Source organism: Macrobrachium rosenbergii, chromosome 55, assembly GCF_040412425.1.
Source record: "Macrobrachium rosenbergii isolate ZJJX-2024 chromosome 55, ASM4041242v1, whole genome shotgun sequence".
Classification (NCBI taxonomy): domain Eukaryota; kingdom Metazoa; phylum Arthropoda; class Malacostraca; order Decapoda; family Palaemonidae; genus Macrobrachium; species Macrobrachium rosenbergii.
Genome location: NC_089795.1, coordinates 15394692 through 15414055, shown reverse-complemented (window position 1 = coordinate 15414055; position 19364 = coordinate 15394692). Strand labels below are relative to the sequence as shown.

The 19364-nt window shown below is 40.9% G+C and overlaps 1 protein-coding gene across 36 annotated transcripts in view; it reads left to right on the top strand.

Annotated features, from left to right (window-relative positions):
• The window catches only part of Zir (Zizimin-related), a 582703-nt gene that overhangs the window by 409583 nt on the left and 153756 nt on the right, over positions 1-19364 (top strand). For all 36 annotated transcript variants that reach the window (XR_010852045.1, XR_010852043.1, XR_010852042.1 and 33 more), the window contains one exon: positions 13765-13958. Coding sequence is in view for 14 of the 36 variants with exons in the window: in XM_067098450.1 (XP_066954551.1) it covers positions 13765-13958 (194 nt within the window). In the remaining 22 variants the exon portion in view is untranslated. The remainder of the gene's footprint in view (positions 1-13764; positions 13959-19364) is intronic.

Here is a 19364-nt window from a genome sequence, read left to right as displayed (position 1 = left end):
CATAATCCCAGTTCCTGAAGAAGAGGGAACCAATTGCTCTTGGCCAATAGGGGCTACCAGGGCTGGTTGACCTTTGAATGTCCTGAGTTTGTGTAATACTTTCAGCAGCAAATTTATTGGAGGGAACAGATAAATCTTCTCCCAATTGTTCCAATCTACTGTCATTGCGTCCGTGGCGTATGCCTGGGGGTCCAGGTTCGGGGCCACATAACAGGGGAGCTTGAAGTTGCTCTCCGTCGCGAACAGATCCACTTGGAGACCCGGAACCTGGCGGCAAATCCAATTGAAGGATTCCTCGTCCAGGGACCACTCCGTCTCCAACGGAGTAGCCCTGGACAGGGAATCTGCCACCACGTTCCGTACCCCCGCTAGGTGGGTGGCTGACAGATGCCAGCTGTGCTTGTTCGCCAGGGAGAAGATAGCAACCATTACCTGGTTTACTCGACCTGATTTGGAGCCGCCCCTGTTGATGCAATGAACTACCACTGCGCTGTCCAATACCAGCCTGATATGAATCCGGTTGGGGGGGCGGATTTTCTTTAGAGTTAGAAAAACCGCCATAGCTTCCAGGGTGTTTATATGGAACTGCTGAAACATAGTGGACCACGTTCCTTGTACTTTTTGTTTTGGTGAATATCCTCCCCAGCCGCTTAGGGAAGCGTCCGTGTGAACAGCTAGTGCCGGGGGGGGAAATTGAAGCGGAACTGACTTGGACAGACCTCTGACTGTGGCCCAAGGCCGCAGTCTCGTCTTTAAGATTCGAGGAATAGAGGAGACCTTGTCTCTGAGCTTGACATTGGCTCGACTCCGCCACACTCTGTTTATGTCTTTTAATTTTGCTTTTAAGAGCAGGTCCGTCACTGAGGCAAATTGAAGAGACCCAAGGACTCTTTCTTGGGACCGGCGGGATGCTGATTGGTTTTTCAGAAATTTTCTGGTGAGAGATGCTATCTCCTTCCTCTTGGGAGGCGGGAGAGATAACGTGTGAGAGGGCAGATCCCACTGGAGACCCAGCCACTGAAACCGGGACTCCGGAGTCAGGCGGGACTTCTCTCTGTTCAGCTGAAAACCTAACGACTCCAGGAAGTTGATGACCATGGACGTAGCCTTCCGACACTCCGGAACTGTTGGTGCCCAAATTATCCAATCGTCTAGGTATGCTGCTAGGGATATCCCTCGAGACCGGAGTTGTTGAACTACCGTGTCCGCCAGCTTGGTAAATATCCTGGGTGCAATGTTTAGACCGAAGGGCATGACCCTGAAGGAGTAGGCTTGATTCCCGAGTCTGAAACCGAGGAACTGAGAGAAGTTCCGCGCAACCGGGACGTGATAATAAGCGTCTGAAAGATCGATAGAGGTGGTGACGGCTCCACGCGGAAGTAGAGTCCGTACCTGAGCTACCGTAAGCATGCGAAATTTGTCGCATTTTATGTAGAGATTTAGACGTGACAGATCCAGGATCACTCTTTGCTGGTCGGAGTCTTTTTTGGGAACAGTGAATAACCTGCCTTGAAACTTTAGGTGCCTTACTTTCTTTATTGCTTGTTTGTTGAGCAATTCTGCCACGTAATCCTGCAGGATTGGTGAGGGTGGCTGGTAAAACCTGGTCAGAGGAGGAGGGTCCTTGATCCAGCTCCATCCTAGACCCTTGGACACAATGCTGTGTGCCCAAGGGCTGAAGGTCCATTGGTCCCTGAACCAATACAGGCGACCACCTACCTGTGTTCTCTCAGTGGGAGGGAGCGGGTTTGTTCCCTCTACCACGTCCAGGCTTACCTCTTGGGGTGGTGTTGGATTTCCCTCTATGAGGGGCCCTGCCTCTTCCCCCCCTTGCGCTCCTATTAAGGCCGTGAAAGTATCCACGGCCCTCATAGGTGGGGTTGTATGCTGGCGAAGCAACATACGAAGGCGCGGCAAGGGAATGAGCTGGTTGAACCAGCACATATTGTTGGGGATGGGCCTTTGAGGTGGAGGGCTGTGCCACTGCCGAGACCGGGACGGCTTGAACTACCGCCTGATGGTGGGGTCTCTTATGCCTCCTGAAATGTTTGCCTCCTCTCGCCTGGGGACCGCCAGATTCTGGGGTCTTACGCTTGTAGGCAGAAATGCCCCAGCGAGAGCGCAGACTCTGGTTGGCCCTTGTAGCCTCACTCATGACATTCGTAACCTCTTCTTCCGGGAAGAGGTTAGGCCCCCAGATCGAGCTCTTCACGAGCTTGTTAGGCTCGTGACGGATGGTGGCATCGGCAAAAATGAACTTTCTGCATTCAAGTCTGGCCATGATGAATTCAAAAAGGTCAGACTGAAAGCCAGCTAGCAGAGACTTAGCCAAAACTTGGAAGAATGGCTCGTCAACGCAGGAGACGGCAGTGGCTTCCGTAAGGCAGACGGAGTTCAGGGACCGGGCTAGCTTAGTCCGGGCATCAAACTCCGCCTTTAGCAAGGAATCCGGCAGCTTGGGGAGCTGCTCACTGAACTGGGAGGAAGCACAAAAGGGGTCCAACTTCCCAACAGTGAAAGTGGCAGAACTCGTCACCTCCCGGGAATACCAGGGAAGTGGAGTCTGTTTCCCTCAGCTGCGGTAAGGGATTGCCTTTGAAGCACGCTCGGGCCGTAGCCAGAGCGACTTTGTTCAAACAGGGGGTGGGCAAGTTGTCACCCAGGGCGAACATGGTGAAGCTGCCCTTGAAAGGCGTCAACTTTGTATTGTCTGCCTGCCACTCCGTCAGAGTGCGCAGGAGAGCCGACTGAGTTTGGTCCCTAGGGACGATCACAGTCTCCCTAGGAACCTTATCTGAACGAACCCATGCTTCCTCTGTTAGCCTAACGAAGCCTGGGTAGGGGGGCAAGAGATCGGCGGGAAAGAACTCTAGTTCCTCCAACCGTCTCGTGCCAAGACCTTCGACTGTTAAATTGCCATCATGTTGGATGGCCCGGAGGGCGAAACGCCAAGGGTTCCCGACATCGAAAGGAGGGAGGTCCGCTGTATCAGGGATGACATACTGGGGTTCGGCTGCGGGTGGGCGAGCCATTCCCGCCAGTATGTTGTCATGGCTGGCCAACTTTTCTGATATTTTAGTGAATTTAGAGTCGACCTCCGCCGAGAACCGTTGGAAGAGCTGGTTCGCGAAAGCCTCCGCGTCAAAGGCAGGCTGGGGAGGAGGGCTTGGTTTTGCTGCCCTCTTACTCGCGCCCTTGCCGGAGGAACCAGACTTGCTCCCGGAGGCTACAGGTGCTGAGACCTTAGCCTTCGACGGGGGGAAAGGCAATGCTTTCTTGGAAGACGAGGACTTATAGCCCTTCGCCTTCCATGAAGTCTTCAACTTCAACTTGGGGATGGCTGATGGAGCTCTATCACCCAAGGAGGAAGACTTTACAAAACCTGCAAAAGATGACACAGAAGAAACTGGGGAGTCAAAAAGGGGGCCCGCCCCCACAACCTCACTTACCTCGCTACTTACCACCTGGTCCTGTTCTGTATTCATTGGTTCCAGGTCCAAGTCTAAAGCAGCGACGTCCTCCGAAACCTCGGCGTACAGAATATCTACTTGGGGTGGCTGGGTCGCATCCCGGATCTGCTGGATGATGGGGGTGGCAAGATTTTCTGGCACTGCGGCCGCCACCCGTGTGCCGGGGTAAAGCAGGTCCCTCAACTTGGCGTCGAGGACATAGGGCTTCCCCGACGGAACATTCATTCCAAACCCAGCCACCCAAGCGCGGAGGGATTCCAAGGCAGACTTCTTGGAGGACTTGTCCGCCTGTAAGAAAACCAACAATTAGCAGAACGAAAGAATAATTCGAGAATCATGTAAACAGTATTCGATATGAGGAGCGCAATACGGAGGAAGACTGTCACTTACCGACTCGTCCTGGACGCTCGCACACAAGGCAAAGCAAACCTCACAGCCATCGGGGTGCCAGACTACAAGGTCGTCGAGCTGGACCGCACAACCAGCGTGGGTCCGGCACACTACGTGTCCGTAAGGTTGTTGCAGCGAAGCGGTGCACCCCGGCTCCTCACAGCGAACAGTCTGTAAGTGTAAAAAGTACATGAACCTACCACTCTAAGCAATCTAAAGCCGGCAAGGCCGGGAATTTCAGCTTACAACCGGAATACTCCGGTGGAGGAGAAATCCCTCGTTAAACACTAGGCCAATAAGCTCCAAATTACGCAGAGTGGAAGGTAAAAAACTTCCAGACCCCGGAATACTCCGGGGAATGAAAGGTATGAGACAACAAGAACTCACCGCAAGGGTTGCCAGTAAAATCAATGGCGGAACCCCCGGGTGCAGAACCGGACTCACGTATATATAAAAATATAAAAGGAGGGAGGTGTGTACTCCGTTAGATAAATACACTTATCTAAATATGTATATACATAAACAATAACATTAAACAAGTGATGGTACAAACGTGCAAACTACTCCGGAGACTGGAGGGATCCGACCCCCTTATATATATATATATCCCTTCCTCTCGGACTTCCCCGCCAGTGAAACAAGGTGGGCAAGATGCTCGTAGATACATAACATAAGCCGGAGCAAGAATAATAACCCAACCAAGAAACCCGACGGGGAGAAAGGAAGTGTGGGAGAGAGTGTTCGAACACGTTCGAGCTACGAGTAAACGAACCACCAACACCAACACAGCGATGCTAGGGACTGTATGGGAAGGAGCGAATCCCTCTACCAAATGGGGGAGTCCCTGAACTCGGAGAAAACGCCATCTAGCGTCACCCGCACGAGTAGAGCAAGGCTGGGGAGGGGGGGGGGGAGGTGGTGAACAGGGGAGATTGGTAGGCTACGAAAATGAGAACAGGAGACAGGGAGAAATAAATCACCCGCTCAACTGCACACACACACCACTCCAAGCATCATGAAACTTAGGAGGGTGGCCTACTACTAGGGGAGGGATGCGACCGAGCCTCAATGCCCGACTCCTGACTAGGCGAAGCCTAATAAAGGACCTAACCCAGTGTAGGCTAGGAAAACGGAAGGAGTGCGGAAGGGGGGAGGAAAGCAAACATGGAGAGAAATTTTGTGCCGAGAACCAACCGGGGCCGAGAAGAGGGGGCAAGAAGGCGACTAGCCTAGAGGAGACACATCCAAAGAACTCTATTCCCCTAAAGGAAGGAAGAGAACTAAGGGGCTCACTCTGCCCACCAAAAAACGACCCTGGAGGAAACAGCAACCAAAACTCCCTCAACCTGATGGATCCTCCACGCCAAGGGCAAGAGGAGGGAAGCAAAACTAGCCTACTCCACTAAATAAACCATCACACACAAACATGGGATGATTAAAAATGTGCTCAACAGGTGCATAGCCTACCTCGGGGAAGCAGTTAGAAATGAGGCTGCCGCTACCTCGAGGAGGTAAACAATGAATAAAAACAAATAGAGCACCATCGCCAAGAATAATATAAATAGCCTAATGCAGACTAAGTAATAACAAGGAACCCAACCTGGGGGGGGGACCTGGACGGGGCATCACCCTAAATAGGCCGACAGGCCAAAAATATGTAATACTCGAAAAAGGGGCCACCGCAGGGAACCCGCCAGGAGGAGAACCATGGGGCAAAAAATAACATATAACGACAAGGAGACAACCCCAACAGAAAAGAACTGATGGGGTCGCCTCGCGGTCGACATGGCTGGCGGAGGACGCCGTGGCGTCATAATAAGATCTCATAATTGTGAAAAGACGAGACCATTACAGCCAAAATAAAGAACAAAACCCCACAATAAGATGGTACTTAACTTGGAGATGGTAAAGCTGCTCGATGACATGGTGAAAGATGAAAATAAATCCAAAAGGCACGAGCACACAAAAAAGAGATGGTAGCGATCACGTGCTAGAAAATGGAATGAGGTAGGTGGCGCTGGTGTCGCCGAGCTGGCGGGTGTTTGTGTGTTGGGGCTGTAACGGCTCACCGCTCTCTTCTGGGGGTTTTAACAGGGAGAGATCTTTTGAGTGAGACTCCGTGGTAGTGATCCTTCACTCACCCTTCGTTATACCGATGTCTTCCTTGGAGAAGACGCTCGATCTGGGGGTAGTAACCCCAGCTTTCCTGAAAGCTCTTTTTTCTCTGGTATATCTAGCATTTTATACCTAGAAATTCGTGCTACAATGGAATTTCACCGGCTGACACGGGACTGGACTCAGAAATGCAGTTGTTCACTTTTTTGTTCATCTAGGCTCAGATTTATACAAATGGACAAAGGTTTCTATTTGTGACAACACCCGCTAGACATGGAACCACCTTGACATGGTGACAGGGCTCTTGAACCCCTGGAATTTGTTCCTGGGTTTGAGTCCAAGAGTTCCATATATTATTACATATTACATGGGTTAACTTTTGTGGAATTTTCCATTTTTGGTAAAATGTATTGGACCTGACAAATAGGAAAAGATATCATAGCAGGGATTGGGTTTGTATCTGAGCCTAATAGGGAAAATAGTTGTAGGATCATCAACTATCCGATAATATTTAGACCTGAGAAATGTCACATTGGTAGCTCAAGGACGGAACTATTCTGCAGGGCTGGACCATGGATTTCAGGGGTGGTCTGTTTCTGGGGATGGGACTCTGGCAATCTGTCTGGTTTGCCCATAATATAATTAGGGTGGGGATGATTGTATTCTTGTAGTGCTCTCAGTCCCAACAAGCAGGTTTGGCTGACACTGGGCTACTCTAATTGTGTGTGCCATCCCCTGTGGGGTAGGGTAGGGGGTTGACATTTGGGAGTCGGCTCCTACTGATGTCATTGGTGGAAGAATAAACTCCATGGAAAGCGGATACCTTTTTATGGTTTGCAGGTTTACTTAATTTTTTCTATTTATATTCCATCTTTATGAGTAATAGCAATAAAGAATCGAGTACCCCTGGACCTCTGATATCATTTTGGCACAGATGATAACCTCTGCACCCTCTTCTGACAACCTATTTGGAAAAGGCTAGGAAACCCTTTAGTGTAATTACACTGCAATCCTATGCACCAGCACGGAGCAAAGGGAAAGTGACCAGAAATGTATGTGAAATAGGACCAGGAATATTTGAAACCTCTTATGATAAGTATTTGACCTTTAATCTGGAAGATCTTAATTATGACATTTTAAATGTGTACAGAGACATTGTGAAGTGCTGTGGTAAGATCCTAAGATATAATCTGAAGGCCAAGGCAAGCTGACAGTAGAATCAGCCTCAGCAATAGAAAGTGAAAAATTAAAAGCATTATTGTGTCTTTATGGAGTTAAAGTAGACTGCTTGGGACATGCTTTTTGGAATGATTCCAGAGGAATGATATTTGGACCCCAACTGATGACGTACTCAGAAGAGACACCTGTAGAAGAATTAAAAGATCAAGGTGTGATTAGAATTGAAAGGATGAAGAAGGTGATCAGTGGAGCCTTAGTTCCACTGCCAAATTTAATTATTACATTCAATTCAACCTGCATACCTAATGTAATAAAAGCAGCATGGTTACATTATTACATTTTATGGTTAAGCAGTATATCCCAAGACCAAGGATATGTTTTTATTGTCAAGAATATGGTCATGTGTTAGGGTCTTGTAGGCAGAAACTACAAGGGAAGCTTACCATATGTGTTAAGTGTAGTGAACCAGAGCATGGTGTATGTTATGAAGAAGCAAAGTGTATACTTAGTGGAGAGGATCATCCATCCTCTTCACAAAATTATGGTGTATATATCATGGAAAAGGAGATACAGACCTGAAGGTTAACTGAATGCATCACTTTTAGAAAGGCTAAACAGAAAGTTTTAAGCCAATATGTTAGACTGGGAATATCCTTTTTGAGTATCACTGCGAATTGTAGAAGACATGTAAATGCAACCAGAAATGCTTCCTTTGGTAACACAAAGGGAAGATCATTGGTGACACGTACTCTGGCCTTTTTGGAGGCTGCACCTATAGTTTCTGGCAGTTCTGCATCTTTGAATGCTACACTAGTAATTTCTGGCACACATGCCTCTTCGGAGACTGTGCCAGTGATTTCTGGCTCTCCTGCCTCTTTGGAGGCTCTGCCAGTTGTTTGTGGTTCTCGTGCCTCTTTGGAGGCCATGCCAGATATGCTTGGCACTTCTGCTGCTCTGGAGGCTGCACCAGTGATACCTGGTGTGTCTGCCTCTTTGGAGGCGTTATTATCTGTATCTGGTCCTTGAGTCTCCTTTGAGCCTGGCCTGGCTGTGACTGGTGCTCCTGATGCTTCAGAGGATGCACAAATTGTATGTGACATTTCCACATCTCAAAGCAGCTCCTGCTTTGTTTGGTGCTCCTGAGCTCTTGATATTCCCATGACAAAGAGGCATCAGAGATGCCTGACACTCATAATACTGGAGAGGCTGTGCCATCTGCAGCAGGTTCCTCCTCCATGGTAACAGCACAGTCATCAACCTTGAAATGGAAGGCATCCATAAGCAATCAGTCTCTTCTGGAAAAAAGCAGGAGCAAGGCAGTAAAGGTAGATCACTGGAAAGTGACTCCAGTATAACTGCCTTAAAATCTAAATAAAATTCATTAATATTCTCCAGTGGAACTGTCAGGGATTAAGAGCAAAATGGGAAGAACTAAGGCAGCTAATATCAGAAGTGTCTCCTTATTTATAGCTTTGCAGGAGACTCTGATTGATAATAATACATGTCCAAGCCCACGAGAGTATACAGCCTATCATTCCACTTGTAACAGAAATATAGGAAGCCATGGGGGTGTAGTTTTATGTATTTGTAATGACACCCCATAAAATCCTATTAGCATCCAGTCTACACTGCAAGTGATAGGTGTGCAGATCCACTTGCAAAGAAAATATACGGTATTCTCTCTGTGTGTACAGTACTACCTTGTGAAGTCTTCCCCATTAACCCTTAAACGCCGAGCCTCTATTTATGAAAGTGTCTGCCGTATGCCGGCACCATTCGGGAGTTAGCGCCGAAGCGGAAAAAAAGTTTTTTAAAAAAATCACAGCACGCTTAGTTTTCAAGATTAAGAGTTCATTTTTGGCTCCTTTTTTTGACATTGCCTGAAGTTTAGTATGCAACCATCAGAAATGAAAAAAAATATCATTATCATATATAAATGTTGAAATATATGACAGCACGAAAAAAAAATTTCATATATAATTGTATACAAATCGCTGTGTGAGCAAAACGGTTAAAGCTAATGAGTTATTTTTTTTTCTTTGTATTGTACACTAAATCGCGATGATTTTGGTATATAACAAATTGTAAAACGATCAAAGCAACACAGAGAAAATATTATCACAAAATGATGCATGAATTTGTAACGTGTGGACGTAAAAAAAAAGTTTTTTTCAAAAATTCACCATAAATCGAAATATTGTGTTAGAGACTTCCCATATGTTGCAAAATGAAGGTAAATGATTGAATATTACTAGACTGTAGGTGTTTTAGCTTACAATTGCAGTTTTCGACCATTTCGGTCGAGTTAAAGTTGACCGAAGGTCGAATTTTTTCTATTTATCGTGATTTATATGAAAATATTTCAAAACTGATACAAGCTACAACCATGAATTATTTTTGTTGTATTCTACATGAAGTTGCGCACATTTTCATATATAAAACTTTATGTAACGACTAATATAAAACGGTGCAAACATTACGACAAAGTGACGAAAGAATTTCTGAGATGTTCGGCTGAGTTACCGCGCGGACATAAGGAAAAAGTTTTTTTCAAAAATTCACCATAAATCGAAATATTGTGCTAGAGACTTCCAATTTGTTGCAAAATAAAGGTAAATGATTTGAATATTACTAGAATGTAATAATTTTAGCTTACAATTGCATTTTTCGACCATGTCGGTCGAGTCAAAGTTGACTGAAGCTTGAAATTTTGGCACATCGTGATTTATATGAACATATTTCAAAATTGATAGAAGCTACAACCATGAGTTATTTTTTGTTGTATTCTACATGAAATTGCACACATTTTCATATATAAAACTTTATGTAACAACTAATATAAAACGGTACAAACATTATGACAAAGTACTGAAAGAATTTCTGAGATGTTCGGCAGAGTTACCGCGCACGGATGTAAGGAAAAAGTTTTTTCAAAAATTCACCATAAATCGAAATATTGTGCTAGAGACTTCCAGTTTGTTGCAAAATGAAGGTAAATGATTGAATATTACTAGAATGTAAGAGTTTTAGCTTATAATTGCGTTTTTCTACCATTTCGGTCGAGTCAAAGTTGACCGAAGGTTGAAATTTTGGCACTTATCGTGTGATTTATATGAAAATATTTCCAAACTGATAAAAGCTACAACCATGGGTTGTTTTTTGTTGTATTTTACATGAAATTGCACACATTTTCATATATAAAACTTTATGTAATGACTAATATAAAACGGTGCAAACATTACGACAAAATGACGAAAGAATTTTTGAGATTTTCGGCCGAGTTACCACACGGACGTAAGGAGAAAGTTTTTATCAAAAATTCACCATAAATCGAAATATCGTGCTAGAGACTTCCAATTTGTTGCAAAATGAAGGTAAATGATTGAATATTACTAGAATGTAAGAAATTTTAGCTTACAATTGCATTTTTCGACCATTTCGGTAGAGTCAAATTTGACCGAATGTTGAAATTTTTTGTAGTCGATGTACGGTACGTCCGCTCGTCACCCGACAGACAATTTTAGTCGACTTATGATACGTCCAGTCAGCGTTTAAGGGTTAATGTTATGAAATTATATAGCTACAGCATGGCAGAAAAAACTTGGACAACACATGCAACTGGGGCAACAGGTAAAATCTAGGAAAAAGTAAGTCTACTGTAATTTAAAATAAATACGAAAGCAGTTTAAGTATAGCAGAAAACATTTTATAACATTCCCTAATCTCTCCATTCCTGATGGATAGCTCAGATGGTGACAATGAACTTTTGTGCTTGAATTTGCAAACAAAGTACTGTGATAAAAATAAAATAAAATTATTAGGTAATTTCAAGAGATTAAGTTTAATTAAATGAAATTATGTACATGACTGTGTTCTTATGTAAAGTCAGTGTGTAAGCTTAGCTTGCTTGTGTACAAGAACATGTATATGTTGCATTAAGTAAACTATGCACTTACTGTGCCCCACCTCCAACTCTCTCTGTGAACCAGCATGCTTATTGTTATTTACTTAACCCTGTGAGAGTGTAATAACAAAAATTGTTAGCATCCATTTTTCATTTTTAAATGTGCTTTGTGGTATCATAAATGGCCCAAATAAATTATAATTATATTTCATGCCATTGGAAAGGCTATTTATCATACTTTTACACTGTGAAAACAGCAATTTTTCTCTTTTTCTCCAGTTTATCTTGAATTTTTTAAAAAGTAACAATTTTTCATTACAGTGAACTTTTACATGTATTGGTTACAATCGACCCCTGGTATTCATGGGGAATGCGTACCACAACCCCCCACTAATAGCTAAAATCCACGAATACTTGACAGCCATCAAAAAATGTTATAACTGCCTACAGTATTTTGATAGTTCAAACACAAAAAAAAAAAACTTTAAGAATGCTTATACCCGAGTATTTTAATAGTTTTATCACAAAAAAAATGCATTTAGTCACGAAAATGATATGAAAATACAGTAATCAGTTAATATTTCTCTATGAAAAATACCTCGAATAGGCACATTTTCCACGAATAATGTGTATATACATTCCACAGAAAAATCTGTAAATGGTGAAGCCGCGAATCCGGAACCGCGAATAGGCGGGGGTCCACTATTTTTTTGGGGGGACCCCATTTTTACACATCATGATAAAGTTTGATTTTAACTTTACGGTGACACGAATTCATTAATGCAGCACGAAGTGTAAAGTTACACAGAATTGATCGACAAAAATGATTGCTAAGCATTTTTTGCTCTGTCAGTGAAGGGTGAGTATTCTGGGGTAGACAGATTTTGACCTCCACAAATCTTCAAAGGGTTAATATTTTTAGTTCAGTACTGTAATTGATACAGTACTAAAATGTTACATACGTATACTTTTCAGTCAAAATCTTTATGAAAAATAATAAAACTGTGAACAATATTTATCGTTTGTTGATAACAAATGACAGACTGATAGATCAGGATACAAGTACAACATTTTTAAGGATTTCTCTCCTGCAGCTGGCAAATTCAAATAACTGGCAACCCTTTCCTAACAAAAGGTTCTGGTTGTGAGGGATTTTTTGTTAATACAGTATTAGTAATATTAGTAATAATAATAATAATGATATTTAAGTGAGTACCAATAATATTACGATATTATTGAGTCTTGCTAGGTACAAATACTGACAGTCTACAAAATCTAGGTGAGCATTAGCCAGCCAGGTACCTCAACTTTGAATGTAGGCCCTAGTGGTATGGTATGTTTTGAGCCTTTTATTTTTGGTGGTCAGGTTGAACTAGTACACAATAATGATAATAGTGATGTAAATACCTTTCGAGGGTATTTATAATTTTGCTATTTAGAAAGTTATTAATTTTGATAATTTTGGAAGGTATCTATAACTTTGAATTGTTTATTTTTTATTTGATTAGTATTATTGCTTGTGCTGATGAATATCTGCACACATTGAGCACCGACTATATTTTCTGTGTAGTCTTGAAAGTTGCCATTATTCTGGCACCATTTTAGGGTTTTTGTGATAGTTGATGCAATGGTAAAGTAGGCAGAAGTACATGATGGGAGGGAAATGTGTGTCATCAGCATGAATATTCATTTTTCCATTTCATAGTTTTTTGTTTATTTTTATTCTCTAAGACTTTTAGTTGAAATAAGCCTTATGGATTCTTATTATATTGTTTGTGTGATGCTTTGTTTTCAAATAGTAGAAATGTTTTTGGAAACTTCCTGTAGACCTCGGACCTTCTAATAGATAATACGTTTAATAGCTTTTAAAGCATTTGGAAATGTATTTTATTGTATATAAGCAGTATCTCTCATGGTAATTACAATACCTTGCAAAAGATTAGCCGTGCTTCTTATAAGCTCCAAGCTTTTGTAATATGTTTTGTACTCTGTCTTGTTTATGGATTAGTTGAACTTTTTTATGAAATTGCTTCCTAATGATTCTCTTAACCTTTGAGCTATATTAGATACAATGATTATGTAATATTGCTTTATATAATGGCTAATACCATTCCCATTGTATATTAAAAGTATATTGTCTTTTAATCAGAATGGCTGGATTGTTTTCTGCTGATTATCATAACCTCTAAAATTATTAACACAAAGATTTGCACATACATGCAAATTTGTTGCAGTTTGTTACTGAATGAGGGACAAGACCTTTTAAAAATGAATGTGTTAATTATAAATCTAAATAAAAAACTGATGTTTGCTATATCATTATCATATAATGAAGGAAGGGTGAGGAAATTGTACAGTTTATATGTAATTTGTGAAAAGCTATACTAATGCTAAGGTGATTTGATTATATTTATTGACACAAGTTGTAATTTGTTCCACTGTGTTTGCAAATGTCTGTTATTTAAGAAGTCAAGGAAACTATGAAATTTTAGTATTTAAACACAGTAATTAGAACATTTAGTAGTCTGTTATATAATTGTTTTGTTGCATGCTAAACTTTAAAAAGAAAAGCTGATAAACTTTTTCTTTTTTGTTCTTGTAGCCTAAATATCAATACAGAATGATGAACAATTTGCAGAAATTGAGATATGGCATATTTATTTTGGCACATCATCTACCTTTGGTAACATATTATTCTACCCTTAGAACGCAATCCTCCCTCACCCTCTGGAACTGGAGAGAGACTGCGCTGGCGAAAAGACACATTTCCATGGCGTCACCATCACCAGGATAGTGAACGTTCTTTACAGCAGGAAATAGACCAAGATTCCCAGGTGGAGGGTCATTTAGCTGGTGAAGCTAACATGATCATCCTTGATACAATTGAAAACATTGTGCAGGTGAGAAAAATTTTGTTTAAGTTCAAAATCTTGTAAATTTTTTATGCATGTGGCAGAAGAGAACAATAGTAGTTTTTAGACATGAAAATATATCCTCATCCAGAAATTTGCAACAGGTAATTACTGTTTGGGAAAATTTCTCAAATTAAAATTTCCTTTTCATGCTTATTAGAAACTATCTAAATTGGTGGTGTTTATTTGAAATCCCTCGGACTCCTAGCCCTTTGCCATGAGTGGTGGATAATATCAGCGAGCAGCTGTCTGAGCTTAGATCTCATAACTCAGGTTAATATAGCTGCCCTTGCCAAATTAGTTAAGCTACTTTACCGTCTACCTGCTCCATTTTTCCATTCTTACCCAGCCATGTTTGATCTCTGTGCAGCATAGAATGTATTTGTTCATTCTGAACCTTTTAATCATAAATAGTCTCATTCTGTGTATTGGCTGCTCTACCTGTGCAGACTGGCTAAATTCTGAAAGACAAAAAGATCCTACTATATATGTTCTAGCCTTGCTTCATGATGCAGCACATCTCATTTTGCTGTGCTGCTACATAGTTTGCAGATATTTTGAGTTACTTTTATTCATTCATGTACCTTTTCACCATTCTCCATTCTGATGTTTTTTTATAGTGTCACCTTCCATGGGTCTGTCAGAGCTCCATGATGACCAAACTAATATCAAAGAATTCTCTTTTAATTGGTCTCTTGGCCAGGTATTGTGTCATAATGATAAACACCATAACACGTGGTAGGGTACATAATGGACTCAAAGATAGGAGTTCTCTTTCCCTTACAGCGAAGCTGTACCCAGGTTATTTCCTTTGTCAAACCTGCTAGAAGAGGAAGTGATTATGCTCATGTGCAGTCCACCATATTGTCAACAAACAGACTGGCGAGAGACCAACGGAGCCATTACCTTTCGTTGGTCGATTGAAAACAGATTCAATTCTTGTCAGTGCTCCACAATTCAGTAATTATGGAAACACCTAAAGAAGCTAGTTAAGTGCTTAGTTTTAAGCCCCAGTTAAAGTTTTAGCTCTAAACTTTTGTAATTCATAGATAATTTGTGTGTGAAAGCCAAAAAACTGGTTTCTCTTGTTAAGCACATAGCAGGCGTTAAGTCAAAAGTGCAGATTGTTAGTTGTGAAAAGTGCAAATTGTTTGTTAAGAAATTGCCATTTGAGTTCTTTAACTAAAAGAAAAGTTCAACAGTTTATCATTAATATAGAAAATCTTTTCAGATTACAGTATATGATGTACAATAATCTAGGCAGTAGCTTAGACTAGGTAAATGGATGTTGTCTGTAGCCCATAACTTGGATTACATATCCATAAGTGTGAACTAAATAACCTGGATTAGGCATTAACCTAAATTAGAGCAAGTAAAAACCTTTTAAAAAAATACTATTATGGGTCTAATGCAGTAGTTTAGACCAAGGACCCTAGGATTAGATATAATAGAAATAATCTGGGCAAGATAAACAATAGCCTAGCTAATGTAAAGGGCTACATATTAGTACAATTTTTCTTTTTTATATATATACACTTGAGCGAGATCTAAATCCAGATAGGCAGTACCTTATATTAGGTTAAGTGATAACCCTTTACAAAGCATCCCATTTTTTATAGCATTTCAGTTCATCGTTAGGCGAATCGGTAGAGTTGTGGGCTAGCACTAGCTAGGCCCGAGTTCAAGTCTCCGGCTGGTTGATAAAGAATTAGAGGAATTTATTTCTGGTGACAGAAATTCATTTCTTGCTATAATGTGGTTCGAATTCCACAATAAGCTGTAGGTCCTGTTGCTAAGTAACCAATTGGTTCTTAGCCATGTAAAATAAGTCTAATCTTTCGGGCCACCCCTAGGAGAGCTGTTAATCAGCTCAGTGGTCTGGTAAAACTAAGGTATACCTTTTTTTAGATAGCGTATCCGCTTGTTTTGTCTTCAAGGAGTTACCCTCCATGGTCTACCAGAGCTCCATGGGTGATCAAACTAATGGCAAAGAATTCTGTTATAACTGGTCTCGCGGCCGGGTACTGTATTGTGTCGCAGTGGTAAACACTGTAACACCTGATGGAATATGTGATGGACTCAAAGATAAGGGGGCACTTTCCCAATCTTTACAGTGAGGCTGCATACCCAGGTTCTTCCATCGTCAAAACCCGCTTGGAAGAGGAAGTGATTAATGCTCATGTACAGTCTGCCATAGTGTCAACAACAGACTCGTCGTGGGGACCAAGAAGTTTTTCTCTGTGAGGTTTTTCTCCGATTTCATTAGCAAGGATCATGAGGACATTAAAAATAGTAAGATAAATTCTTAATATTAAGTTCCAGTTAAAGTTTCAGTTTTAAACTTTTGGAATTAATAATTACTTTTTGTGTCAAAGCCAGAAGCTGGCTATTCTTGCCATCAATGGTTGGCACTTACTCTGCCAGTTTCGTAAAGCACAAATTCTTTTAAAGAATTTGTCATTCTAATTAAATGTTTTAACTAAAAGAAATGTTCCACAACTTATCATTAATATAGAAAATCCTTTCAGATTATACAATGTCTACAGTAATCTAGGCAGTAAGTGAAAATCATTTAGACTCGATTAATAGTGGATGTTGTCTGTAGCCTATAACCTAGGGTTACATATACTTAAGTGGCCTAGCTTATAACCTAGATACGGACTACACTTTATGTCTAACTACCTCTCTGTAATTGACAGTTTTATTTCTTCATTGTGTGAATGACAGCTCGGACTGTCTTTTACCTGAGCAACCATTGTGAAGGAATGTGTAATGGAGGTTTCAACCACATATTCTCCCACATATCCATTTGCCAGGGCCATTCATGTTCCAGCATATGCTGGATTCATCTCTAATGAGACATGGTTCACTGTCCAGTAATAGAGGCTTCCTGTATATTTGATTACTCACGTGTTTATAGAAGTTCTTGATTGACTGCACAGATAGCCAGGTGCTACCTTGCTGTCTGTAAACATAAATCCCATGTCATAATCCATCTTACTTCACATAAGCAAGTACTGTAACATCCTCTTGTGAAGCTTATGGTTAGACATGAAATTCACTCTTTCTACCATCTTTGGGGGCGGGGGGACTTGTAATTGGAATCCGCAATGAGGGATCTTCCAAAGAATCAATCCAATCTATCCATTTTCTTTCATACAGGGATATTCCATTCACAAGAACAAGTTCCCCTCAGGGGATAGTGCCATCAGTGCACCTCTCATGGTGCACTGTTGGCATTACTAAAGGTTGTTTGCAGCATCCCTTCACTTCATAGCTGCACCCACTATGTAGACTTTAACTCTACCACCATTCCTGCTTCCCTCTGTTCACTGTCTTAAGCATTGGATGGCTGAAAGTGTCCCAGTGTTGGGCTGTATAGCTTAATCTTCATAAATCATCGCAAGACAAGTCAATCAGCTACATATTGAAGCTTAGCACAATAAATGATGCCATGAATTCAGATGGATCATAGACACTGGTGTAGCATAGATAAGGGGCCTCTTATAGTGATGAGTTTCTCTTGCAGTGTCAGTTGAATGTGAAGCAGTCAGTTTGTAATATAAAAAAATCCAAGACTTCTCTGAAAGGTACATCTTCTCGGTCACCCACAGCAATTTTCACAAGATCTGTTGGCCTATCCTCCAGTAGGAAAGCATCATCCTCTTTGTTGTTTGATGAAACTCTATGAAGTCACAAATATCTATCAATCTGTAAAGCAGTTGAGTTGTCCATACTCTGTCTATTCCTTTCTCTGTAGTTGACTTGGTTTTCTGATGTGCCATCTACAGTGAAGTTATGATGTACAAAGTTTTTCATCTCTTCACTGACTGTGGAATCATTGTCATGGGCCTCTTAATCCAGTGCAGCAACAGCTGACACTGGTAAATTCCTGAGCACATGTGTTCACATGAGATACTCCAAAATTACTTCATTAGAGTCATTATTATGGTGTTGAAGGAACCTGGAGCAGTTTCTGTGTTCTGAGACAGTGATGCTAAAGAACATTGGTAGATGTCTGCCATGACTGCAACCAAACCTTTTTTAAAGAATAATAGTGTGCCCACAAACTGTGAGTGACATTTGGTCCATACATCAAAATACCGTTCAGAGACATGGCATCGGGGGGTTAAACATGGTAAACACCAAAGATGGGTAAATGCCAGTGTTCCTCATCCCCTTTTTTTCTTTATTGTACAGTACTTTTATTTTTACTATTAAGAGTATATTCCTTTAATGTAGCCTTTTGACAGTGATGTCAATGTCCATTGTAGTTATGCCACTGGGTTACTTGATTATTCTTGATAAATTTAATCGTGAATTAACAAAATCTTTTCAATATAGTTGATGTCATAACAGGATTCATGTCTGTATAGCAATACAGATCTTACTAGGCCTTAGTACAATCTTACTTTCATGTGCAGTTTCAGTCTGTTTGATTTCCAGTTCTTAGTCCAACTCTAGAGAAGTTCCATTAAATATAATTGCTCTTAGATATTTGAATGATTCAACCTCATTGATCCTCTCGCCATCAAATGCTTTTTGTCCTTGTTACATCTGTGTTTTATATTAGTCCCATCTCTCTAGAGTATGATGCAGTCCATTAAGCAAGCTTTTTAGATCTTTAAGAGTTTTGCTGATTAAAACTATATATGCAAAGTCTTACTCTGTCAACTCTCTAGTGCTACTCCAAACCAAACTTTCTCTTCCATTGCCAACAATTTTTTTTATTATATAACTTGTAAGAATGCTAAACAACAAAGGTGAAATAACTTCTTGTAGCATTCTGCTATTACTTATTGGAAATTCTCTTGACAAGTCCCATCAGTATTAACTTTGCACATAGAGTCACCACCCTACTTACGAATGAGTTACGTTCCGGACAGACATTCTTATCTTGAATTGTTCATAATTTGGTTTTTAATATGTAAGGCATAATTTTTTTTTATGTTTACATTTCTGAGTTAATTCAGGTGTCATAGATTATACTATTTTCACACAGCATTTTTAAATCATGCAGTATTATAAAGAATTACTTTGGATGCTAGAAAAGTAAAAGAAGAAAATAAAATTTAGATTCATGCAGCATTCAAAATTTAGTTTTTTTTTTTTTGCTTTGAAAGTTACGAACTTGGAGTGAATTTTGCAGGATCAATGTCTGACATTGGAAGTTCACGAAGTAAACAATGCACAGTGCCATCTATTGACAAAAATACATACTAGACATTTTCTATGGGGAGAGGAAATATAGAAAATGGGAATTCATCATAGAATGAGTTAAATCGGGAAGTTAGAAATAATTAGGAATATTTTACAAGTATGAATAAGTATTCTGATGATTATAAGAAGAATACATGGTAGTTATGCATGAGAATGCTTGGGATAATCAAGGAA